Genomic DNA, 27,734 nt, shown 5'->3' with positions numbered 1-27,734 from the left:
AGCTTGGACTGATTGTATGGTCTAAGAAATGGATAGCATGCACTTCCAAAAACTTTGAGAAACTTGTAATCTGGATGAGTCTTGTGGAGAAGAAAGTATGGACTAACATTTCCTAGAACAGAAGTAGGAAGCCTATTGATAAGATAAACTGCAGTTAAGAAGGCATGATCCCAATACTGAGATGGCATATGAGCTGCAGCTAACAAAGAAAGACCTGTCTCAACAATATGCCTATGTTTCCTTTCTACTGTGCCATTTTGGTGATGAGTATGAGGACAAGTGAGCCTATGGACAATCCCTAATGAAGCAAAATGAGAAGTAAGAGGTTTAAATTCTGTGCCATTGTCAGTCTGAACAGATTTTAGTTTGAGATTAAACTGCAATTCAACCATTTTCTGAAACTGAACAAAAACACTACAAGTTTCAGATTTCTTTCTTAATGGATAAATCCATGTAAAACGAGTTTAAGCATCAACACATGTAAGGAAGTAAGTATAACCAGAAGATGACTCAACTGAGGCAGGACCCCATAAGTCTGCAAAAATAAGTTCTAAAGGAACAGTATAAGTAGTATGAGAAGAAGTAGAAGGTAGTCTATGAGACTTGGCCAAACCACAAGAAGTACAAACTGAAAACTTTGTTTTATTAGGTATGGGAATATTACAATGAGATAGTGCTGAAAGTAAAGCCTCATGATGAGGATGCCCTAATCTACCATGCCATAGATCATAAGTAGTAGGAACTACAGTGGTAGTATCTAAGGAATTTATTGAAGAAACAGTAGAAGTAGAAGCAGGTAAACAAGTAGAGAAAACAGAAGCTTGAGCTACATCATCAGATTTAGGTTCCTTGAAGAAATTGGAGGAATGCATGCTATCAAAGGAGTATAAACCATCTTGTCCAAGAGTCCCTCGAAGAAGCACTTTAGAGGTGGCCTGAGATTTCACAACACAATGATAAGGATGAAATTCAAAGAAAACATGATTATCTTTATCAAACTTACTAACACTAACTAGATTCTTGGTTATAGAGGGAACAAGGAGAAGATGTTTGAGTATAAATTGTGTGTGTGCATTATAAGGAGAAAGAAAAGAAGCTGAACCAACAGAATGAATAGGTAAACCTTGGCCATTCCCCATGTAAACATGATCATTACCAGTCAAAGAAACACTGTCATTGACCACTGAGGCATCATTGGTCACATGATGTGTAGCTCCAGAATCTGGAAACCAATTGCTCAAATCAGAAGCTCCAGAAGTTGATGCTCCAGAAGATGAAGCTGGGAGGCCAGTGAGCATGGCCTGAGGTGGCCTGGCAGGAGAAAGAGAAGGCCTATGAGCTCCTGAAAACTGTGCAGAGTACAGAGGATGTGGCATTCCATAACCAGACATGCCAGATGCACTACCAAACATAGATCCATGACCAGGAAATTGAGGCACAACTCCATACTGTGAAGGAAACTGAGACATGCCAAAATAAGGTGGTAAGCCAAACTGAGGAATCATCATCTGTGGAAGTGCAGCACCAAATTGCGCTGCCATAGCATAAGGAGAAGCAGGGAAAGCAGATTGCTTCCCAGACATGCCAGATGGAGAAGAATTGCCATTGCCACGATGATAGCAGATGCTAGCATCATGGCCCCACTTATTGCAGATCTGACATTGGACATTGCGTCCACCACCGCGACCTCTACCAGAACGACCACCGCGACCACTAGAGCGGCCATCGTAGCCTCCACGATTCCGATCATCATAGGAGTAATCATCGTAGCCTTGACGACCGCGATCCTCATACTTGCGATCCTCATAGCGCTGACCTTGCGAGGAAGAAGACGACTCAGAATCTGAGGCGGAACCAGTGGTGAGGTTCACCGTCGGTGTCGGCGCCGGAGAAGACGACGAATGCGGCGCAGCAACTTGAGTAAGAAGCGCTGAAACCGGAGTGTCAGATAACTGACGCTTGCGCGCACGCTCCATGCGAGCCTCATGAGCGATGGTCATTCCTTCAACTTGCGATATTGGACAAGGATCATCGCGATTATAGATGACAGTCATAACAGAAGAAAATTCTTCAGGAAGTCCATCGAAAATGGCTTCCAGTTGCTCGCGATGACTAACAGGATCTCCAATCGAAACCAAAGCGTTGACAATCGTCTTGATCCGCTTGAGATACTCGCTGATAGTCTTCGAGCCCTTGGTGATTGTGCGTAACTCCGTTCGAAGCTGCGTCGATTGCGCATGAAAGAACTCGAGAATCTGCTCCCAAATCTCCCAGGACTGCTTGCAATTCACCACAGTAGGAAGAACAGAGTCAGAAAGAGACGAAAGAAGCCATGTAAACAACGCTGAATCTTGCTGAATCCAGTTCGTGTAAGCTGGATTCTCAGTAGCGCTCACTCGATCTTCTTCAGAGAGAAAACGAGGAGGAATTTCTGGATCTTCCAGAAAGCTCTGCAATCGATGAGAACGAACAACGCCTTCAACAATTTGGCGTCAAGAACGAAAATTCGTATCATCAAGCTTGATCGAAATTTTGTGTGCTTAACCATTGGTAACACTGTGCTGTGCTCCTGGATTTGCTGGAATTTCATCCATGGCTGAAGAAGAAGAAGAAAATCACAAGAATCGAAGAAGAAAATCACAAGGATCTAACCGTGCTCTTGATACCATGTTGAAAACCTAAGCAGAAACTGAAAAACTGAATAGAAATTATCATTGAATCAAAGGTATGATTACAAGAGTGAGTCTCAGTATTTATACTTGAGAGAGTAGCTTGCTAAACAAGCTATCTAGACTAACCATAATTCTAACTGAACTAACTAGAGTTGACAGCTGGCTAACCAGGGTTAACAACTAACCGCAACTAACTATAACAAACTCATAACAAACATTGAGTTTAACTGCCTTATACTCTAATACTTATCAGTTTATGTATAAAGTTATAAATAAAACCAAAATCAATGAAGTGGGTGATATGTTAACTAGGGTTATGCTAATTCTCATTATTGTTTCCATCATGCGTTACTGGCATTTAAATTTATTTGGATAAAAAGTAGGGATTTTTTATTTTTTATTACACTGGATGTCTTAAATTATAATTTCTGCTTTGGGAAGAATGAGTTTTGTGACAATTTACTGTATGCAAAGTCGTATAAATGCTTCCAGTTAGGTTTGTATGAAGGCAGTTAGAGTTGATTTTTTGTTCCCTCATTTCCTTTCCATGTTATCACTTTGCTTGTGATGCAGGTTAAAGATTTGAGACAGACTGATAAGGAATTGAAGTTGTTTTGGGAAATGTTTAGACGTGAGACCATTGATTCAAGGTCCGAGTTTCAATTCTCTTGCATTCACATGACCTCTTGAAATGATCCAATTTATATTTTCTTCTTAACATTGCAAAGAACGTTCAGAATTTATGTTACCTTTTGAAACAAATGAGTGATGGAAAAAACTGATTTTTTTTTTGGTTGGTATGTGAAGAAATAGTAACCAAGGAACATAGAGGCAAAGTGTTATACATAAGCATGCTGTCCTAATTTGATATATGGGAATTTTTTGATAGAGAGAAAACGAGATAACACATGAGTGAGTCTCAAATACACATTGGCGAATGATATATTCATATTGTAAGTTTCATAAATACAAGGATCAATGGTTTCCCTAATTTCCGTAACTGCACAATGTTAGGATTGTTGAATCCTAACAGCCAACAATAAGATAAGGGAGAGGAAATAGGAATGTTTTTGGTGTTTTTGTATATTAAAACCGAAAAATAAACAAGAAGGGTGAGTATTCCAAAGAAGGATACTCCTAGTTACAAACTCAATTACTCAATTCCTGACTCTAACCTAAAGAGGGTACTCCTATTTATAATAAACTAACCCTACTAAGCAAATAACACTAGCCTCACACAGACTCAACTCAAATAATAAAACAGACTAAAATATAGACCAAAGATAAAATAGACTTTATCAAATAAGAAATAAAGATAGACTACCAAATTTAAAGGTTAAACTCCTAAAATAAAAGATAGACCCTTAAACTAAAAGATAGAAATAAAATAAACCTAAACCCCTAATATTTTTAACCCTAAGACATAATAATATACAACATAAGATTAGCCTATAATTATTTGATTTACATTTTTTCCAACACTCCTTGGAAATAAATATACAGTCTTGCACTCAGAATTGAAACACAATGTCCACTTCCATCTGATTAAAATCTCTTAAAGAACTTTATATGATAATTGATAAAACTTTTAATGAAGACATATAAGCTTTACCTCTGGTCAATATTTGGAATTGTGTCTCATTAACGATTCGGAGTTGTGCCTCATCTGGTCCTTGTTTGGGTAGTTGCTTTGCTAGGTCCTAAAATGAACGAAAAATGATATGTGGAACACTAATAGGGATTTGGGTCTGCAGGGATGTCATGGAAGCAAGGGATGCAGAATACAGAGCATGGGCACATGTTCAAAGTTTGAAATCATCTCTTGATGAACACAACTTGGAACTTCGAGTTAAGATGGCTAATGAAGCAGAGGCCAGATCTCAACAAAATCTTGCTGCTGCTGAAGCTGAGATAGCAGACATGAGAAAGAAGTTGGAAGATTCTAAAAGGTCGACCTCTAGTTTGATGTTGCTTGTTGAAAGTACTCTAACCTGATCTGCATCTTTCATACGCAAGCCTTAAGACACATTATCTATTTTATTTAGCTCTGGATCTTTGATGATTTTTTTTTACTGCAAAGGTGTTTTTTTTTGTCTTCCTTCCTCTTGCTTTTGTTTTCTTTATCAATTATAACTAAGGTTCGTTCATCAATAGTCTTTTATTTGTTGAAAACTGTAAATGAGAAAACTGATTAACATTGATTTGTAAAAGCTACAGATTCAAGAGATTACATCAGTATTTATAGAAGAGCACTTAGCTTGTTGATCAAGCTAACAATCCTAACTGATTCTGTTATGACAGCTGTTATGACAGCTCAGCATAACTAACTATCTAACTGATTTTGTTATGACAGCTGTTATGACAGCTCAGCATAACTAACTATGACAGCTAACACTAACTAACCCTATAACTGACTGCATACACAGTCAGCAAGCTAACTAACAGTAGCTTCTCTTACACGTTACATAGTGTACTCTAATAGACCCCCTCAAACTCAAGGTGGTGAGGAAAGGATTTTCTCAGCCACATGGAGTTTGGAACGAAGAAGCTCAAACCGGGTTGGAGAAAGAGCCTTGGTAAAAATATCTGCAAGCTGGTCTTCAGAAGGAATATGGTGAACAAAGAGAGAGCCATTCAGCACCTTTTCCCTGACAAAAAAGATATCAAGCTCCATATGCTTTGTTCTGGTGTGCAGAACAGGGTTGTGTGTTAAAGCCACAGCCCCCATGTTGTCACAGAAAACTCTAGGAGAAGAAAAGGGGACCTTGAGCTCTTGCAACAAAGATTGTATCCAAAGTAACTCAGCAGAAGTATTGGCAAGGCTCCTGTATTCAGCCTCAGTACTGGACCTAGCAACTAAGGTCTGCTTTTTGGAACTCCAAGACACCAAGTTAGGACCAAAAAACACACAAGATCCTGAGGTGGACCTTCTGTCATCAGGGTCAGAACCCCAATCAGCATCACAAAATGCAACAAGAGGAACTGTAGAGGACAAGGAACAAGGATTGAGGTGAAGACCATGATGAATAGTACCCTTAAGATACCTTAAAATACGTTTGACAGCCTTCCAATGATCTTCTAAGGGCTGGCTAAGAAACTGGCAAACTTTATTCACAGCAAAACTGATTTCTGGCCTTGTGAGAGTAGCATACTGCAGGGCACCAACAATGGACCTGTACAAGGTTGGATCTGCAAAATAATCAGACCCATACTTGCTCAACTTGGCACCACCAATCATAGGAGTAGAAATACCCTTTGCTTCCCCCATTTCAGCTCTTTCAAGTAAATCATGTATGTACTTGGTTTGAGTTAAAAGCAAGGACCTATCTTTCAAGTGATGAACCTGAACTCCAAGAAAATAATCAAGCTGACCCAGTTGCTTCAGAGAAAATTCAGAGTCAAGATTCTGCACTACTTGCTGTACCAAAGGCAGAGAATTGCCAGTAATGATGATATCATCCACATAAACAAGAATGTATATGACTGAACCTTTTATGTAAAAAGTAAACAAGGATGGATCACACTTGCTAGGTGTGAACCCATACTTAACTAAGGCTGACTTTAACCTTTCAAACCATGCTCTAGGGGCCTGTTTGAGGCCATAGAGAGCTTTGTGTAGCTTGCACACAAGTGTAGTATCTGAATTCTGAAAACCAGTAGGTTGAGTCATATAAACCTCCTCTTGGAGAGCTCCATTAAGAAAGGCATTATTCACATCTAATTGGTGAATATGCCACTGCTTGGTGATGGCCAAAGTGAGAATAAGTCTGATTGTAATAGGTTTGACCACTGGTGAAAATGTTTCTGAATAGTCAAAGCCTTTAACTTGATGATATCCTTTGGCAACAAGCCTAGCTTTATACCTATTAATGGTTCCATCTGCATTCTCTTTAATTCTAAATACCCATTTGCATCCAATAGGCTTCCTATCCTTAGGAAGAGGGACTAAAGTCCAGGTACCATTAGCCATCAAAGCATCATATTCTGCCTGCATTGCAGTTTGCCATTTGGGATCCTTAAGAGCCTGTTTGGTAGTTGTTGGTTCTGCCTGAGTAAGAAGCAAGGTGGGGAACAATCTAGGCATGACAATGCCAGACTTGGCCCTTGTCTGCATAGGGTGAACATTCCCAACTGGTTGAGGAACAGAACCAGCAGAAGAAGATGTAGATGACTGATGTCCTTGGGCTGCTGAACCAGAAGAAGCTGAGGGCAAGGGAGAATGCATGGGCTGCTGCTGGACAGAAGAAACACTGTCTGCATTGTGCTCAGGAGAAGGTGCAGAAATAGCAGCAGCAGTATTAGGTTGCTGAATGTGTGCAGCAGCAGGTATGAGAGGAATAACAGAAGACAATCCTTGTCCAGAAGTTGCACTCTCATTAGGATTAAACAGTGCATGATAGGGGTATGTAAACTCATCAAAAATGACATCCTTGGAGATGTATATCTTGCCTTCATTGTCCATGCACTTGTAACCCTGATGTGTAGAAGAGTATCCAATAAACACACAAAGCTTGGATCTCAAAGACAACTTGGAGTGAGTATATGGTCTGAGATGTGGATAACAAGCACAGCCAAAGACCTTGAGAAGCTTATAATCAGGTTGCACCTTGAAGAGCTTAAAGTAAGGACTAACATTGCCCAAAACTGAGGTAGGCAATCTGTTGATGAGAAACACAGCTGCAAGGAAAGCATGATCCCAAAACTGATATGGCAAATGAGCATGTGCTAGCAAGGAAAGACCTGTTTCAATTATATGGCGATGCTTGCGCTCTACACTACCATTTTGATGATGTGTGTAGGGACAAGTAAGCCTATGAACAATCCCTAACTTAGTGAAATAGGGTGTTAAAGGCTTAAATTCTGTTCCATTATCAGTTTGAACTGATTTAAGTTTTAAACTGAATTTTAACTCAACCATGGCTTGAAACTGAAGGAAAACAGAACATGTATCAGACTTCTTCTTAATGGGAAAAATCCAAGTAAAGCGAGAATAGGCATCAACACAAGTAAGAAAGTATGAAAATCCACAAGAGGACTCAATGGAAGCTGGTCCCCATAAATCAGCAAACACAAGTTCCAAAGGAGAATGATAAACAGTACTAGAAGAATGAGAAGGTAGTCTATGTGATTTAGAGAGACAACAAGCTGAACAAACTGTAAATTTTGCTCTATTAGGTACTGGAATATTACAACTATTGAGAGCTGAATGCAAAGCCTCATGATGAGGATGTCCTAGTCTAGAATGCCATAAACCATAAGAGGTTGGGCATACAATAGTAGATGATTTATTACTAGAACTAGGAATAGTAGAACTAGGGAAAACAGCTGACAAGGCAGAAACTGAATCTGAAACAGCAACTGGAGGCAAGGAACTTGGAACTTGAACAGAAGATCTCTTGGAAAGAGAAGGAGTGTGCATGCCTTCAAAGACATACAAGCCATCTGGACCAACATGACCTTTAAGAAGAACCCTAGATGTGACCTGACATTTCACAACACAAAAAGAGGAGTGAAACTCAAAGTAAACATTATTATCTCTTGCAAATTTACTCACACTAACCAGATTTTTGGTTATATCAGGAACTAAAAGCAGATTTTTGAGAGTGAGTGTGGTGTTAGTATGATAGGGAGAGGGAAAGGAAGCAGATCCTATAGAGAGGATTGGCAAACCTTGTCCATTCCCCATGAAGATGTGATCATTACCAGCAAGAGAAACACTATCTGAGACAACTGATGCATCATTAGTCACATGGTGAGTTGCACCAGAATCAGGGAACCAAGTGCTCAGATTTGCTGAGGCAGAAGAGCCTCCTGCTTGTGATGAACCTGTGATCATAGCTTGAGGTGGTCTTGCATTGTAATTTCCAGGTCTGTGCCCTACACTTGTGAACTGAGAAGAGGATGAAGTATTCCAAGGTGTACCAGCAAAAGGATGAAAACCAAACTGCTGAGGACCAAAAGGAAATCCTGGAAAAGAGGAACCAGGTCCAGAGTATTGTTGTTGTCCAAACTGAGTTGGATTTCCAAATTGAGGAGAACCACAGTAAGGAGAGAAACCAAACTGAGGCATAGGAACCATAGGGAAATTAGGAAATTGCATTCCATAGCCTGAGTTCATGCCAGACATGCCAATAGAAGGAGTGGAAGATGCACGATGATAGCAGATACTGGCATCATGACCATACTTCTTGCAGATCTGACATTGCACACTGCGATTGTTGCCTCTGCCTCCGCCACGTCCATTGTAGCCACCGCGAGAGTTGTTGCCTCCGCCACGTCCATTATAACCACCACGACCACGCGAATCAGAGAAACCACTGCGCTCATCACCGCGCTCATCAAAGGAGCGCTCCTCATAGGAAGAATCGACGGAACTGGAAGCATAATTTGCCTCAGAAGGCACCGGCGACGGCGCCGACGATGGAGGTTGCGTCGCTGGCGGCGGCGAAGCCTGCGTCAGCAGCGCCGATGGAGGATTCGCAGTAACCTGACGAGATCGAGCGCGATCTAGCCGCGCTTCATGCGCGATAATCATTGCTTCGATCTGCGAGATTGAACTCGGTGTTTCACGATTATAGACAATCGTTTGGAGATGACTGTAATCCTCTGGCAAACCATCAAAAATTGCTTCCAATTGTTCACGATAGGAGATTGGATCTCCAATAGTGATCAACGCATTAACGATCGACTTGATACGTTTGAGATACTCGGAACATGACTTCGATCCCTTGGAGATGGATCGAATTTCAGATCGCAATTGCGTTGACTGTGCGAGAGAGTGTGCTTGGAAGAAATCGAGCACTGCCTCCCACACTTGCCACGACTGAGAACAGTTCACCACCGTAGGAAGCACCGATGGCGAAAGAGACGAGAGTAACCACGTGAACAGAGCAGAGTCTTGCTGCTCCCAGATTTGATATGCAGGATTCTCCACTGCATTCACACGATCTTCTTCACTGAGAAATCGTGGTGGAATCTCAGGACGAGCAAGATAACTCTGCAATCGATGCGTACGAACGATCCCTTCCACATGCTGCTTCCATGAAAGGAAATTCGTATCATCAAGCTTCAGTGAAAGCTTGTGAACAAGAGTTGAGGAACTCAACTGTGGTTGAGCCACTGCAACTGGAACGGGAATCGGAATCTCAGGAGCTTCTTCAGCCATGGTGAAGAAAATGAAGAAGAAAAATTTGAGAAGAGAGACCTCAAGGATCGTACCCTGCTCTTGATACCATGTTAGAAATCCTTAGTTAGAACCACACAACACCACAAAACCTTAGGCTTAAGGCAATGGGTGTGTGTGTTCTTTATTATATATGCACTTGTGCACTTGCTAATCTTGGCAATGTGGGACTTCTTTGAGTTACCACTTCATTATCTCTATTACTCCCCCTCAATTGGGACTCCATTTTTTTTTTTGCCTGTGCCTTGCACTCCAGCGGGAACATCAGTGGTCGTCGGACTTGTGCTCCTTCGTCTGAGTCTGCCTTTCGACTTTCTTTGTCTGGGCTAGTACTCTAGCGGGAGCATCGGAGTTCCTTGGACTTGTGCTCCTTCGTCTGAGTCTGAGGCCTTGGCTTGCGCAAATGGGACTGCCATTTTTGCTTTTTTTTTTTTTTTTTTCTCGGATTTTTACTTTTTTTTTTTCGTTTTTTTTTTTTTTTTTTTTTTTTTTTTTGGAAGCGGAAGTCATGGCTTGGATCAGACCAGCTCTGATACCATGTTGAAAACTGTAAATGAGAAAACTGATTAACATTGATTTGTAAAAGCTACAGATTCAAGAGATTACATCAGTATTTATAGAAGAGCACTTAGCTTGTTGATCAAGCTAACAATCCTAACTGATTCTGTTATGACAGCTGTTATGACAGCTCAGCATAACTAACTATCTAACTGATTTTGTTATGACAGCTGTTATGACAGCTCAGCATAACTAACTATGACAGCTAACACTAACTAACCCTATAACTGACTGCATACACAGTCAGCAAGCTAACTAACAGTAGCTTCTCTTACACGTTACATAGTGTACTCTAATATTATTCATTCAGTTGCTATTTCTATGGTTTTGAGTTGTTATTTAACAACCATGAACTCATCTTTTATCAATCTTCTTCTGTATGAACTTCTCGGGACATGGTGCACATGGGTCGGGTAGATCCAATGAACCCGCCCGATCCAACCCAATCCAATGACAAAAATGCGGGTTGGATTGGGCAAACGGGTCAATACGACGGATTTTATTATGATCCATATTAGAAATTGGGAGGCCTATACTCAACCACAAAAGCTAGCTCAAGAGTTGAGGTTTGCACAACCCTTATAAACACTTGATTGGCCTTATCTCTAGCCAATGTGGGACTTCTAACACACCCCCTCACGTCCAGGATTGAACAGACTGGAACGTGGGATCAACAACAACGGGTGCCCCGAATATGGGAAGTCTCCACAACAAACAACAAATGGATCTAGGATAGGCTCTGATACCATATTAGAAATTGGGAGGCCTATACTCAACCACAAAAGCTAGCTCAAGAGTTGAGGTTTGCACAACCCTTATAAACACTTGATTGGCCTTATCTCTAGCCAATGTGGGACTTCTAACAATCCAATCAACTTCGGATCGGATATCGGATTTAATAACAATCCACCCAATCCAACCCGAAATCCAAACATACAATAATAATATATTATTTAATATATATTTTTAATAGTTTTACCTAACATACATGTATATTCTATAACCCTTATTTTATTTCACAGTTTCACTTTTCACATTCTTCACTTTTTGTTACAATTTTATTTGGGATGTCGGAGAATGGAGACATTTAAATTCCAAGTGTCATGTCATTCGATTAACTTGATTTCATTGCTGCAGTTGTTTTTCATGGTATTTGGCTTTATGTTATTTATGTACTACTATTTCATGCTATTTAGTACAATGTTTTTGTGTCTTTTTTATGCTATTTGGTACTATACCGTATTTAACAGTTTTTTCTAGTTTTTTTTGGAAGTTTTAATATATTTTTTTAATATTCCAGATTTATTATTATTTTAATATAGTGATCCAATCAACCCATCCGAACCAACCCGAAGATCGTCGGATTGGATTGGTTCGGGTGCGAAGGTGAAAAATGCAAAATCCAACCCAACCCAACCCAAACAATTTTGATTGGTTCGGATCCTGATTAGCCTATAAATCCATCCAACCCAACCCATGTGCACCCCTAGACTCATCCCATTCTCATCCCGATTACTGAAACCAAGTTTATCATTCTTCTGTAAATACTCCAATTTGATTTTGCATTTATTAATTATTTTGATATTTGTAAGCAAAGAAAAGTGTAGTATTTTAATTATGCTGTTGTGTGCCTACTAAGGTTTGTGTCCTTGGGGTTTGATGTTATGATACTTCAGTTTTTCTTTCAGTTGTTGGGTGAATTTACTTATTCTTTATGTCAGTGGGCACGTGTCATGTGAAAGTAGTTGAAGCAAGCTCATGAAACTACCTTTCAGAGTTTCAGTCCTTCATCTGTTTGCTATTGTATGCCCTTAGTTTGTGCTATACTATTTAGTGATGGTTAACTTCAATCCAAGGCGTTTTGCTATTTCAGGGAGATGTTAAAATTGTCGGATGTCTTGAGATCTAAAAATGAAGAAAATGAAGCTTTCTTATCCGAAATAGAGGTTTGATTTCTTATACTGGTGGAATGCAATTGTATTTTTCCGCATGGGCTGTTATATGGTGGACCACTTCCGTCGCACCACTATATTTAACCTGCTATTGTAGGTCTTTTTAGTTTTATAACAAAATAATTGAATGTTATGAAAATTTCTGGAAGCCCATGAGGTCAAAAGCAGCTCAAAATGACTGTAGACAATGTCGTTAAACCCAGCATCTCAGATCTGGTGTTGATTTGGCTAAAACTAGCAGTGAAACCAGGGGTGCCAACAGTATCGTGAAGAGAGAGCCAGGGTAACTAGCAAGCAAGTTGAGAGTAGCTGCAGGATACACCTAAGTGCAAGCGGAAGGTTGAGAGAAGAGTGGTTCTTCTACCTGTCGGCGTTGACATTTGAGGTGCCGGACTTCACATCAGAGGCAGCAGAGCTGAGATGTGGTGTGCTGTAGATTACACTGAATATCACCTGTTCATAGTATTCATGATTCTAAGGTCAACTTCTAATAGAAGATACCTTCACAATAACTTAATCCTAATAAACTGATGAAAAGGTATATGATGGATTACCCATCCAAGAATATACACTAAAATCAGAAGTATTTTTATTCATAGGTTTGAGATTTTTAAGTTTGGAAACAAGCTCCTGTTCATTCCAACTAGGATGGCCTAACCTATTGGCCATAAGGTATAGGAACTAAAAAGTAAGAGTTGGTGACTGTCTGTGGAGTGAGTATTTACAGTGAGCTAGGTACATTCATTCAATTACTATATTACAAGACTTAGAAGAAACAACAGAAGATGAGTGATCAGCAGAAGTCTTAACTTGGGCAGATGTTAAGTTCTATTGGAAGACACAAAAGGCCCATGATGGCGCTTCAAGCAAAATCTGGTCAGTGCCCTCAGATTTAACAAAACATTCGTAGGATGAAATTTAGACTAATCAAAGTATCATTGGCGAACTTGCTGACACTAATAGGACTTTTTAGTGAAAAAAGGAACTAGGGGAAGATTCTGTTAGTACAGTATTAGTGTAGAATTAAAAGGTGAGGAGAAGAAAGTGGAACCAATTGAGTGGACTGGCAGACCCTGATCATTGACAACTAGTATTTGCTCCTTGCCATCTTGCACTGATTGATTCCATAAGTGTTGAGGATCACTTTTCACATGATGGTTTGCATAGGAATCTACAAACCAACTATGAGACTCTTGTGAAGGAGCTGTGGAGTCGGTCATAAAAGCCCATTGGAAAGAAATAGTGGAAGATGATGTTGAAGGGGGTGTTGCTGGTAGAATAGGAATGATGATGCTAAAACAGCACGTCATGACTGCTGGGGCTGTGCCAGGTAGGAGCAGCAATGCTGTGGTGCCGTTTCATTAGGAAATTACTTAAAATTCTTGTTGAACTGCTGTGGAGGAACATCCTGATGGCTGTAGCAAGGGTTGAATCTATTGGAGTTTGCAAGTTAGCATACACCTAGTTGCATAGGATCACAGCCTTTGTAAAGCTGTGGCAAACAATAGATGATCAAAACTTTGTAAAACTGTTGCAGCCAGTGTAGGATCAAAATAGTATAGTCTGTTACAGTTAGTTTTGGTTAGTTGTTCCAGCTGTCAAAGCTCTTAGACCTTAGCTATGGGTAGCTTAGCATAGCTACCATCTATGGATATTTATCTTGTAATCATTATTTGAAAAATTAATTAGTGAGTTATAATTTTCTCTTGATTCTCACAAATCTATAGAGCCTAATTTTTTTCGGAAGTCATGGCCAACACTGCTTTCTTCCCCACCGTGCCGAGAATCGGTATGGTGAAGGGACTGTAGCACTCCCCTTCACTAGTTGCATAGTATCGATTATAGCTTTTGTAAACTGTTGCAAAATATATAGTTTGTTACAGGTAGTTATGATTAGTTGTTCCAGCTGTCAAAGCTGTTAGACCTTAGCTATGGGTTAAACATAGCTGCAGTCTATAAATGTATCTCGTGATCATTCTATGAAAAATCAATCAGTGGGAATGCTTCTTTTTGCTGAATATTCATCAATCTATTAGAACCTATGATAACAGTTCACAGCATCACCAACCTGGCACTGAACGTTATCCCAGCTTCTTCCAAAGTGTCTGCCTCTCCTCTGAGAGGACTGGCTCTTGCTTCCTGAGAATTGCTATGAGGAAATGGCTGCAGAAACTTAGTAGAATACTGACTGACCTGAGCTCGAGCTCGTGATGAGGGTTGTTGTTGTGTTAGATTCATTGCGGTACTTTCAGCAAACAGTTCTTATTTATCTCAATTCTACCCTCATGTGGTGGCATTAAGCATATCATCTCTTCCAACTGAAACATTTAAGACTTGCCACTTCTTTATGTGACCAATGGTTCAAACTCTGAAGGTTAACCCCAATGCATAACTTCTAACTGTTCTCTGAAGGTGATAGGATCTCCAATGCTGGTAAACAAGTCATCCATAGCTTTTATGCAAAGTAGATAATAAAAAATAGAATGATTTCCTTTTGTGCTTTGAAGTTCAGTCCTCAATTGCTTAGCTTTAGCATTAACCTTGTCCATAGAAGTGGTCGTGCAATTTGTACTGTAATTTCTAGAATTAGTGGATCTTATCCAATAGCTTCAGTGAGAATAGGTCTGGGCAAGGATGACTGCGGGCAAGAGAATAGTAATTGTTCTTGCTGCTTTCAGACTGTGTATGCCTCATTGACTCTCATGGTCACGACCCAACTCGCTGTGAAAATCAAGAAGTTTTATTTGATACAGGGAAGTAATGGAGTTTGAGCTTTTATGACTGGTTCGACTTTCTGTTTCGGTAGCAAAAAAATTTTTATCCAGCTTTCCAGAAATAACTGAAGGAGAAAACATAATGGAGGATGAAGAGGGCACCAAAGGATTTGCTTGAACTGAAGAAGAAATCTGAGCAGGTATAGCACAACTGGAGGTGTAAAATGCACCACAGAAGGTGTGATTTGAACTGAAGTAGGTTTTGTACCACTCAACGGTGAAATCTATTGTAACATTAGTAAATCATATCGTATTTACTACTGGTGCATCCTTGGACCGCTTCGGAAGGGGTCCACTATGTAAAGCTTGTATCTTTTTCAACATATATCAATTTGTTCTGATTATTAGCTTGTACCTTTTTAAAGCTTTTACAATGCTATTTTTGATCTATTGCTGTTGGGATGATTTTCCTGCAGACTATAGGACAAGCCTATGATGACATGCAAACTCAAAACCAACATCTGTTACAGCAGATTACTGAGAGGGATGATTATAATATTAAGGTAATTTGTCTTGAATTTGGTTGTATATAAGTTTAGTTTGATAATAATGTTAACTTCGAATGCAATATGTTATTTTCCATCGTCATATAAACAAGAGCCTCCTTTGTTTCACAAAACTTGAATTCTTGATTGGTCGTTTTCAGTCTGGGTTAGCAGAACAGGCTGAGGTGATGATATAGTTCTGCTGCATCTTTGTTAGTGAGTGTTAGGTTGATTGTTAAATATGGGGAACTGTATAGTTGAGGAATTGTGAAGAGAGTGAAGTGTTTGAGCTCAGTTCTCAAGGGGCGTTCCTGGTAAAGGAGTATTCTCTTGTTCATTCATTCGACGATGATTGATACATCATTCTTTATTCAATCTTCCATTCTTGTCTTTTCTACATTATCATTTCATTGGTTTTTCGCCATTTGGAGATTCTTCTAACTTCAGAATCCTTACAACCTTTCAAAGAAATGTGAATTACTTTATTATAGAATTGAGTTCAGAGCAAAAAAAAATACTTGGTTTGGTAGTGTACACGCCATTTTGAAAGACCATGAATTGGAAGAAAATGGACTTGAATGTTTTCTGTCAAATTTTCTGTTGTGCTATACATGGATATTTGTTATTCTTGAAGACCGACATATACATGTTTATTTTTGTTGATTATATATTGATATTTATATTGCATTTGGCCAGCTTGTTTTAGAAGGTGTAAGGGCGAGACAGAAGCAGGATTCTTTAATTATGGAGAAGCGAGTAATTGAACAAGAGATCCATCAAGCAAATGTATCCCTGAATCTATATGATGTGAAAGCTGCAAGAATTGAAGACCAGGTAGCTTTGTCTTAATTTAAATCGCACTTCATATATGAAATTGGAATTGACTTGTGTACTTGATATGCAGTTGAGGCATTTTTCAGATCAGATTCAAAAACTTACAGAAGATAAGCTTCAAAACTCTGTCACTTTTGAAAATACACAAAGAAGGCTTGCAGATATTAGATCATCAACTCAACAGGTTAGGGATACAGTGGTGGAACAGCAATGCAAAATTAGTAGTAGTCGAGTGACTTATATGGAGTTACAAGTGGAAGTCGAGAAAGAAAGGTATTTAGTCTTCATGTATACAAGTTATTTTCTTAAAATGTTTTTAGTACACAATAGTTTTTAACCTTTTTGTCTTTTCGTTACTAGGTTTGCCAAGAAAAGATTTGAGGAGGAGCTTGAGGTTGCTAGGAGAAAGTTTTCACGCCTTAAAGTACAGAATGAGGGTTCCTCGTTAACTGAAAAGCTTCAACAGGAATTGGGAGAATACAAGGAAATTATCAAGTGCAGTATCTGCCAAGACAGGACAAAGGAGGTATTTTATTATTATTTATTTTTTTGATCTGAGGTAATAGATGGGTTTCACATGAGTTTTCTCAAGCTGTAAACTAATGCTTGGGAGCATCAGCTGTGAGCTGGGAGTGAGATGATGAAGATGAAGGAGGAAGATTAAAAGAGTTCTTTTGTTATGTTATTTTAATTAATAATTTTTATTTTATTTTAAATGATGTGGAATGGTTTATACTAAATGAAAAAATAAAATTACACATCATTTAATTAAATGACGTGGCAGTGCCAAATAGGCACGGTGGTGACAAATAAGCATGTTGGCTGGAGCCACCACTCTAGAGGGACCATTTCCGGAAGTACGCCGGCGAGGGACCAAAACCAGCCCTCGGTCATAGTTCAGGGACCATTTTCATATTTATCCCTAAATTTAAAGTCATGCTAGGTTTTCAAATTAGAGTCATTTCTGATTTACCTTGACCTTCACCAGAGGTATTTGAAATTGCAGTTTTGTTGTAGAGTTAGTAGATTGTTTTTGTTGTTTTTTTTTTTTTGATATTAAAAGAATTGATTAGTGAGAAAAGGTGAAATGACAACTAGGCTGGGGATAACATGGCCTTTAAAACAGACTAATATGATTTGGAAAAAAAAAATGTAGAATCCAGATCTGCTTCCCATTCTCTATTTCAGAGAACAAGCTCTTTTGAAACAGCATAAATGGCTAACGTTAACTTAAGGGAAGCTATAAATGTAGTTGTTTCCTATGAAATGTTTAGGGTTAGGGAACCTTTGAAAATGCTAGCAATCCTCATTCAAACGCATTAAAAACTGCAAACACACTCCACAAGATTCTAGCCTGAGTATTTTCCCTCAAAATTTTATCTTAACATTATTAATTTTTGACTTAATTTCACTTTGGCCCTAGTAGTTTCAACTATGTGTAATTTTAGTGCTTCTAGTTTTTTCCGAGTAAATTAAGTCCTTCTATTTTTTAAAATAATCAAATTTAGTTTCCTATCCAAATATGCAGGGGGGTTCACAATGGATTTGAAATGTAATACAGTTTCAAAGATTTGGAATTCAGAATTTAGTAGAAACTTAATAAAATTTGAAGCATTTTGTTGGATGCAAAGATAGGGTTTGAAAAGTGGAAATTGTTGAGATATTTTTAATTTTTCAATTTTAGGTGATACAAGGCATTTATTTACAAGCTGTATAAATAAGAGTAAACCTTGATTTAGGGATTGAAAGAGATCACAGCTGTATCAATCTACTCTATAATCTAATCTGGAAATAAAACGAATTAAAGAATACAATGTAGAGAAGCGTTTCAGTCTTGGAGAGATGCTTTTTGCAAAATGACGAAAGTTTCAGTGTAGGAAAAATAATGTAAAAGCAGCATTTTTTTAGGTAACTTTGTACGTGTCTCAATTGCACTTATTTTGGATTAATATCATATGCATGATTAAGTTAGACATGTGAGACATAAATCCATATATGTTCTGGTTTTCCACATATCTTACATTGATGCTTTGCTGCATTGGCTTTCTTTTTGGCTGAAAACACTCATGTTCATTCTCTATTTTTTTTTGTCAGGTGGTTATTACAAAATGCTACCACTTATTCTGCAACACGTGTATGCTGAAAGTTACTGGGAGTAGGCACCGCAAATGTCCACAGTGTGGTACAAGCTTTGGGGCTAATGATGTCAAGCCTGTTTATTTGTAACTAGGAAATTGGTTCTATCGTGCTTTTTAAGAAGATGCCGGTGTTCTTTTAAATGATCTGGTTTTTGGATACCATGGTTCAAATTGTATGCTTATGCCAACTGTTGTGATAGGAAACAATGGCAGCGATCAATTAGTGCCAGTCTCCTTTCATTGGACCAAAAATGATTATTTTTGCTGGTACTGTTTCTTAGTACCACCTGTACTCTTTTGAATCTGGGATGTTTAGCATTTGAGTGAGAGAACATGGAGCCGTTGAAACTTGATATTATTTCTTTGCAGATTTATCATAATACATCTTCCAATGCGATTTGGAGAGATCATGAAGGTTGTTCTTTGACTGTGGAATTAATAATTCAAATTATTCTAAGCCTGGCATGATGGTTATTTGCCTTGGAAGTTGACTCCTTTGAGTACAACGACAATGCCTTACATCAATAGTTCTGTTTCCTGCTGAAATGGCAGAAACACAAATTTTTGCTTCAGAAGATTTTGTATATATGTTAGAAGTAGCCTTTCAATTTTGTTCATCACAGCCTGTAATATGTGTATTATTAGATGATGTGTCACGATATCAATTGTAATTGGTGTTGTGTAATGATAAGAATGCCAAATAATCTTTTAATGTACTTATTTGCCAATCTTCCTGAAGTGTTTTCTTCTGAATGTTGCTTTGTTTCTGTTCTTGAAATACAGCAATCTCTGTGCAACCCCTCACTATTGATAAAAACGTTTTAATTAGGACAGGGCAATGTTTAATTGCATGGATGCAGTCACTGGCATTTGCCCACAACTTCTGATGGGAATTATAGTCATGTGATAAACATCAATTGCTTCTATCTATTGAAGGACAATAGTAACCATGATGGTGGAATATGCTATTATTTAGCAAAGTGCCCAAAACTACAGAGGTTTTAAACCCTCGTCTGTTTATTTTTTCCAAAACATTAGTGCATTTGACCAAGTTTGTTATGTGGATTCAAAGATCCGAGGACTTTAATGTTACGAGGGCTCAAGGTTCTGAGACCTTAATAGTGCTTGAATGATTTTGTTCCTGAAATCTCAAACCACCATGGTTAAGTACTTGCGTACATGATATCCTTATGACTTATACATTGCTATCATTAAAATATACTTAAGAGATTTTTAGGTATTTATGTTTTACTAAACAGCATTGACATTTGAGACGACTCAATTAGACTGTATAACCTGCAATCAAAGTTAAATTATAAGTTAATAAGAATCAATATTACTTATTGCAAGGCCACATGAAGAATCGTCGGTAGGCCACATGGAGGAGGAGATCCATCTCTATTGATTTCAGAACTACGAATACGTCTACTACTCACAATCAGCACCATCATCCGTTTGAGATGCTGATGGTGGTGTTGAACCAATAACAACACCGCTATTATGAGACCTAGTGCATGACTTCTTCTACGAAGAAGACCTGTGTACTTTGCCCTTCCATCACGTAGGGTCTCTAGAAGGATTGCTTGATGACATTTGCTTAATTTGCAATACAAGTTATATCTAACATAATATGTCATGTAATATGAAAATGTCATATAAATGCTCAAACATGAACTAAACAAATAAATATCAATAGCTAACCTCTGTGAAATCTCAAATAGTAAGCTCACTAGTATATAGAAAAAAATAAAAAATACTAACTGCAAAATAAAGAAATATTAAAACTATTTTAAGAAAATAAATAAAAAGATGAGGAAATGTGCTTTTATGGGTTTTTTTTTGAAACAACTTTTATGGTTGATATAACATAGAATGGAATGGAATATGACATTAATTTTGAAGATATATACAGGTTACTGGAGGTCAAATCCGTAGGCAATGTACCGAGTATTTTGCGCGACCTTACTTCTAGATTACCGTGGTTTCTAGTTGACTTTACCGACGACTTTAATGTACATATATTGTATAACTTCATAACGAGTAATGATATATACACACTTCTTCACTCCTTTTTCACTTTCATTTTCTATATATTTCTTTTTTCTCTATTAATCAAATTACCTATCACATCTTTACTTTCTCTCTCCTTTCTTCTTATCTCTCTCTTCCTCCACCTCTCCACACCTCAAAAATGAAGTGTGAAGATATAGTTATTCCTTCGTAACGGTCCAAGCCATCGATAACTTAGCAATCAGTTTTACCACAAAAAGAATGTTTACGCCAGTATATTGACAGTCAACGTCGTCAGTCAGAAGTTAAATTGACCACCAAATTACCAACGATTCAGTAACATTTTTTTTTCTTTGGAGAAAAATTCAGTTGGTAAAGTCCGTAATTAATTATCTACGACTTTATAGCAGCGGGTAAAAAGCTGTCAATAATACCGTATTTTTTTAGTGTCTATCTATAACTATTTAATTTCTTCTCTAACCAAGGGTGGTGTTTTATCTGGTATTTTGATTTGGAGAAGATTTTGTTTTATAAAAATTTAGAAAACCTTCTTGAGAAAGGAGACCAAGTCCTCGTAGGATAGCTCAAGTGGTAGGAGTTGGAGGACATGGATTGGGTATGAGAGGTCCAGAGATCGGTTCCTGACGGTGCAATTTAACTTTCTGATGTACCAAAAAAGAGAAAGGAGACCAAGGCACTATTAATGCATGGCCACTTTTAGGCTTAATTTGCGATTAGATTTGTGGTGCGGGTGTGATGTGGGTGTTAGGGAGGTGAATTATTACAAGGTTGATGGTGGTGATAAGTTAAAGAGAAGGGCGGGGGGGGGGGGGAAATTAGAGAAAAGGTGGAGGAGAGGATTTCCGGAAGGAGGAAGAAGGTTGAGGTGTAGATTGAACTTGTTGGTATATAAAAAGCGAAGGAAGGTAATATGGACATTATTATCATTTTAACTATTATATTCTAACGGTTTAAAATTTTAATTATTATATTAATGGCATTATTTTGTGGTAAACTAGTGTCCCACTTTGTCTTTTTTGCTGAAAACACTTGTGGCTTTAGATAAATTTGTTAAGGAATTTTAGAGTTGTCAATAACTATAAATTTTTTGAGTTAAATCACTCTATTATTAAGTGAACCAATAATATTAATGATAAGTAGATTAAAAATTTTACTTATCTTGAATATCATTGGTCCAATTATAACTCAAATATAACTAGGGTGATTTAGCCCAAATTTTTCCATAACTCATTTAAACAAGTCTTTTAAAAAATAATTTTTGGACGTTTCCTACGACTTTTTGGACGAGAAATGAGAGACATCATCATAAATCGTGTAATAAGAACAGAAAGAGAAATGTCGTTTCCTACGACTTTTTGGACGAAACATCCTTTGACCTTGTTGTTTACAACACATGGTCACCACCGATTGCTGGAGTGTTAATTAATGTTAATTTTCCCACTTTCTTTGTATTAGTCATTGGATCTTTCAGATAAATTGGTTGAGGATATAGCAAAGTTCGAACAGAAAAGAGATATAGAAAGAGAAGTCGGATGAGAATAAGACGAAAGAGAAAGTGATATGGGAATTAATCAATACTGATTCTTAAATTCACCCTATGATACTCAGATTATAATAGGAAGTCAAATTATCAAATCTGGCTCATTAATCTTGATTGTATTTATAGGAAAAGTCAGCTATATTGATGGTAATTTGTTGTAATTGTAATCAAGCTATTTTAGGCATAATTTGAGGAGATATTATAGGGCAATAGTTTAGGAATTCTGATATGAAATATCAGCAATGTATTGTATATAATTGGCAGCCCTGCCCGTCAAAAAAAAAATAAAAAAATAGGCAGCCCTGAGGTGGGAATAGAGTATAGACACATAATTCTTCCATAATTTTATTAGATTACGTGGAAAAATACAATTAATAATTGGAAACTACAGCGAGTAGGGTTTATTTATTGGCTTGCTTGTTTGAATTTTGCAAAATATCAAATGGTAAAAGCTGGCAATAATCATTGTACTTTTTTTTTTATAACAATAATCATTGTACTTGGATTACTTAGCTTAACACGATTGTGACATAGAATAGAAAATTGGCCAATTGCAAAATAAATCGCGTGCAATTATTAACTAGTGTCATGGAGATACGATGCCTGATTCTGATCTCTCACTCTTTCAACTTTTCTCTATGTTGTCTCCACGAGGTGAGGTCATTAAGCACTTTTGTTTTGTAGCTTTTAATCATTCTTATTGAAAAACAAGGTCGTTCATTAGCAGCCTCACAACTTGGGTTGGGTAAAAGCTTCTAGAGTTTGAGCTCATAGAATGTAGTTGTATTAAAAATGTGTTTAGATATCACTTAGTTTTCAAATTGGTGATAGAAAAGTTCTCGAGAAGCTATTAAGAATAGTTTAATGGTGAGGTTAGCTCTTTCATTAATGTTTTTTTTTTTTCATTCACAAGACTTAAATTCAAAATTTCGATTAAGGCATTTAGACATGTATCTATTAATAAATTTAACCAATAATCTAAACACATTTTAAATATTTAAAGGGAATTCGTTTCGCATGTAAAAAAAAGGACTTTACTATGGACTCTTTGGAGTAAAATTGTGTTTTATTGAGAATATTTATGATGTCAAAAAACTAACCTTAGCCTTTTACATAAATTTCTTTTGTTAAAAGATGCATGTTGCCAACTTCTTTGGGTAAGCTAAATGAGTGTGTATATACAAACCGGGAATCTGATAAAATATCTTGTGCTTAAATATGGAGCAAAAAGTGATTTGCAGGGGGAACAAATATTCCATTAGGTTCCTTCTTATTAGTGGTATGACCTCAACTTGTTACCTGATTGTTTATTTTATAAATCAATTAATAAAGAAATGATTACTATATGATGCATTTATACTTACGGGCATCAATCTCCAACACAGATAAAGAAAAGAAAGACAGAGTTCGGGTTTGCCTTGCTTTACAGTCAATTGACTGCATCAAACCTTCATCAAATGTTGAAAGCAAACTCAAGAAAGAACAATGTTCTTTTATACAGAATCTTTCCTCATGAATCATAGTGATAAAGAGGATAGGTTCGATTTCTCCCAAATCAAGATAACACCATTCACAATGAGAAAACAACTATAGTAAGTTTGGATAAATTTATTGTTTCTCAAAATCAATTATGGCACCCTGAAGCAACTTAGAGAGTAGTTTTTCTTAAGAATTCATTTCAACTTTTGAATTAATTATAGAAGAATTTTCAAATATGCTATTAAATTGATATCTGATTGGACTAATCTAACCAATCACACGAACAAGATGTTGAACTTACGGGGACGGGGTGAGCTAGATACTTCTAGTGAGGGTGTCTGGTGCTCTGGTCGAACTCCTCATGCCTGTCCTCTTTCCGGATGCTCCTCCACCGTGGTGTTGGACCCTCCTCAAGTGGTACTTGTAAAAACAGTCTTACCTTCAAGTCACTTACAGTTTTAGTGGTGAGCAAGGGTTGAGTAATGTGTGTATCTTAGTTTATCTTATGTCCCTTTACATAGAAAAAGGTTGGAGTGTTTCAGGTCCCTTCAATGTCTTATGATTTCCTCTTGTCGAACGTCCTTCGTGCAGATGGATGGATGGTGGATTTGCACTCTATTACCTTCTCTGCTTATCCTCGGATGAAGTATCTGGCGGTGAAAAATGAGTCACTGACCTTAGTGAATTCGAGTGGAAACAACATTAAGGGAAATGGTCTTAAGTTACCTCGGCAGTAGCAACCATATATAAGTTTGTCGATGTACATAATGGCCGAGCAAAGACTTTGACTTAGGAGGCTAAATTTGTTTGTGCTGCTATGTACTATGTGAAAGAAAATGGAAAACGAGTGGAGCACAACTTATGTTATATACCTACATCAAAAGAAGTTGAAAATCTTGGGGCCATGGAAGTAGCATGTCCACCCTATGGCTCCATCACTGGTTGTTCATGTCTAATCAAATTCCAATCTGAAATACGAGTGAAGAAGATTTTTATTGCTTTTTTTGGTACATCGGAAAAGAGATTTTTATTGCTTTGTACAGTGCCATACATTATTTACCATCTTTAGCATCAATTTTTTTGGCTTTCTATTTTAATCCAATCACTACACAACTAAATTCACAAAATTAACAACAGACAATGGCCATTTACAAATTCAAATGAAAACTTTCCCTCAAGTGGTATTCTGCAATCATAACACAGTGATCCATGTTTTAAATTGCTGTCCTGCAGGCACGTCGCTATCTTTGGAAAAATTACACATTCTAAATTGTTGTCTGCAACTGCAATTGAGGCCTTCAAATCATCCTGCAATTCCGCGAAGCACCCATGACTTGAACTGCAACTGCAATTTAAAACCTTGTCGCGGATATTGTGGCTGCAATGTCCATTTTGACTTTGCTTTAAAAACCATGGTAGTGATTAAACTTGAAGGCAAACTCTAAAATTTATTGTCCTTTATCTTTTCAAATATGAAACATTTCCAGTTCCAGTTACAAGTAGTTCTCCCACAAAAGTTGCTCCTCAAGCTTGAATCCAGTTTCAACAGAACATAAATACAAAGAAGAAGAATAAGAGAGAAGTCCATTGCTTCCATCAGTGAAAAGATCTGGCAGGTCAAACAGTGAATCATCATCATCTGCAGTAGAGGGAGAATCAGAATTACTTGAAGACTCCAGAGTACTCTCCATGGAAAGAGTTGAAGATGAAGCTTGTTCTCCTTGGCTTTGTTCAGCCTCAGCTTGACATTGCTTAGCCTCTGAAAATACCGGTTCAATTACCGGTCCGGTTCTGAAAACACTGGAAACGACACTGGCTGCTGCCTCTGAAGCAGCAGCTTGAATGTCCTTGGGAGATGTGCTGAGAGGTCTTGGAAGATCCTGAGCCAATTCAGGGAAATTGAGGAAAGCTGAATGGCCTTTGATAGCTAAAGCTGCCACATCATGTGCCCTTGCTGCCATTTCAGCACTAGGGTATGTTCCAAGCCATATCCTTGATTTCTTTCTTGGCTCCCTGATCTCAGACACCCATTTTCCCCAAGCTCTCATTCTCACTCCTCTGTAAGTGGGGTGTTTAGTTTCATTCTCACTTCTCTTCCTTTTTTTGTCATTTTCTGAGTCTGCAATTGCATCCCTTCTTTTGGAGCTTTTCTTGGTGCATGAATTTGAATTGGAAGTAGAAGATGTTGTTGGTGTTGTTGATGAGGAGGAGGAGGATGTGCCAAACAAGTTTTCTTGAGCATCATTTTCCATGTTGATACGTTATCCCAAGAGGGAGGGTTTGATTGATTTAGAGGTACAGGGGAATAATGAGTGAGAGGTGCATAAAAAGAGAGATGTTTGTCTTTTTTGATTCTCCAATAAAGAATTGGATTTATATAAAGAGGAAAGAAACAAGAATAAAGAAATTAAAAGATAAAGTAAAAGAAAAAAACAAAGGAGTATTAACTAGCGTGGGCTGCAGAAGAAGGCTACTACACAGTTCAGCTAACTTGTTTCTCATATTTATTTAATACATTCACACTTACTTTGTATTTGTATCGCATTTCTTTTCTATTCACATTATATTTCTTTTCAGTTTTTCCCTTAAAATCACATCACATTACAAGAAAACAGATTTTAGCGACAGTAAAAACAGCTTTTAGCGGCGGTTACCACTACCTCTAAGAATAAAAAGCAGTGGTTGGCCATGTGTTGGGAAATTTTCGTAGCCGCTAAGCATCCTAGCTAGCATAAGTTTTTACCAACTATCGCGAGTTTCATCGGACACCAGCGGTGCTTATCACATTTCACCCTGTATATATGTCACTTATTTCTCTTCTATTTCTTTTTCTCTTCGTGTGTGAAATGAAATTGGGGTGTACAAATATTATTCTCCTTTTGTTTCCCATGTTAAAATTGAAGAGCATGTTTTTTGACGTGCAATTATATACACATATATTTTACATGCTAGTCGTTGGGGATCTGTTGTCAATACCTTTTCCTTCTGTTTCACATGTGTTTGTTGTATAGTTTGTCCTCCTTTTAAAAGCAGCTTTTCCTTTGGTTCATCTCACTGGTTTTCCTTCCTTTCTAGCTTAACCATGATTTTCTCATGAATTCTCCACAATGATCAATTCACCACTACTTTATAAATATATTTGTGGGTGGCAAGCTGGGTCCACTGATAGCATACCCCAGCAACTTTCTTTTTTTGTCTTAATATTTAGGTCTTTCTTTTCCTTTATTCCTTGGTCATGTATATAAACATTATTTAAGTCATTAGTTGAGCATAAATATCAGTGTCTCCTGAAAATCATTTTTTTTTAATTACATCATCAGCTTGTTGGTCTACCCTAATTCAATTTGACCCAATTATGTGTGTTAACCTCCAAGAGACTTCTCCAATTACAAAATGTGTTATTCATGTGTAAACTATTGTTTCTGAGTTGCTCTGATTCAACATGCATGCAGCCAATGGAATCAGGACTAATGTGTCATAATCTTTAGAGGGAATTCTAATATTAAAGAGGTTGAGTGACAAATTTTGCTGATCAATTTACACGTGAGGATCCCCAATTGGGTTCTGGTATCAATTGAAGCTTCAGGCACACGACTATGCCTTTTTAACTCATAATGTGCTAACCATAAAAACAATATAGTACAATTGTAGGGGTTGTCTAAACGACCCAAGATAAAAATTGGGTTAAATCACCCTTTTAATGAGGTGTACCAATAATATTGTAACATGTGTTTTTATATGTTCTAACTTATTTCAGCATTTCTTTTATTTATATTTTCGTAATATTCCTTTTATAAAATAATTTATTTGCATAATAAACCACTCAATTAGAAATAATAACACACAACTCCTTTTTCAAAAAGAAAGGTGAGAACCCTAATCTCAATTTCTTCCATGCTCTACAACGTGCATAACTAGTAAAATCTCTTAATATGAGACTTCTGTATTATCAATTGATTGTAGTAGACAAACAAACTCTTCTTCGTCAATTACGTTTCCATTCAAATGATAAAAAAAATTAATTTCGGCACCATATTTCATTATCATTGCACGAATTATCTTCAAATACCATATGCTTTTGATGTGAA

General features: G+C 37.5%; 2 protein-coding genes across 3 annotated transcripts in view; one reads left to right on the top strand and one right to left on the bottom strand.

The window, feature by feature from the left end:
• Positions 1-19,334, top strand: part of LOC130729471 (E3 ubiquitin-protein ligase BRE1-like 1) — a 41,884-nt gene extending 22,550 nt beyond the window's left edge. Inside the window, exons 12-20 of one of the 2 annotated variants that reach the window (XR_009016003.1) lie at positions 3,246-3,322; positions 4,427-4,621; positions 12,287-12,359; positions 15,556-15,642; positions 16,321-16,458; positions 16,529-16,731; positions 16,819-16,984; positions 18,553-18,863; positions 18,966-19,334. Coding sequence is in view for 1 of the 2 variants with exons in the window: in XM_057581249.1 (XP_057437232.1) it covers positions 3,246-3,322; positions 4,427-4,621; positions 12,287-12,359; positions 15,556-15,642; positions 16,321-16,458; positions 16,529-16,731; positions 16,819-16,984; positions 18,553-18,684 (1,071 nt within the window). In the remaining variant the exon portion in view is untranslated. Of the gene's footprint in view, positions 1-3,245; positions 3,323-4,426; positions 4,622-12,286; positions 12,360-15,555; positions 15,643-16,320; positions 16,459-16,528; positions 16,732-16,818; positions 16,985-18,552 lie in introns of both variants that reach the window. The other variant, XM_057581249.1, reaches the window with a different exon arrangement.
• A 5,286-nt stretch (positions 19,335-24,620) lies between these two features.
• LOC130729470 (ethylene-responsive transcription factor ERF034-like) lies at positions 24,621-25,998 on the bottom strand. The gene has a single exon (XM_057581248.1). The coding sequence runs from the start codon at positions 25,896-25,898 to the stop codon at positions 25,140-25,142; it is 759 nt and encodes a 252-aa protein (XP_057437231.1). The 5' UTR covers positions 25,899-25,998; the 3' UTR covers positions 24,621-25,139.
• Between the last annotated feature and the right edge of the window lie 1,736 nt (positions 25,999-27,734).

Source organism: Lotus japonicus, chromosome 1 (assembly GCF_012489685.1).
Source record: "Lotus japonicus ecotype B-129 chromosome 1, LjGifu_v1.2".
Taxonomy (NCBI): Eukaryota; Viridiplantae; Streptophyta; class Magnoliopsida; order Fabales; family Fabaceae; genus Lotus; species Lotus japonicus.
This window is presented reverse-complemented; position numbering and strand designations above follow the sequence as displayed.

Bases quoted from the DNA above. Each gene is read 5' to 3' on its own strand.
- LOC130729470 (XM_057581248.1), bottom strand. From the start codon at position 25,898: ATGGAAAATGATGCTCAAGAAAACTTGTTTGGCACATCCTCCTCCTCC.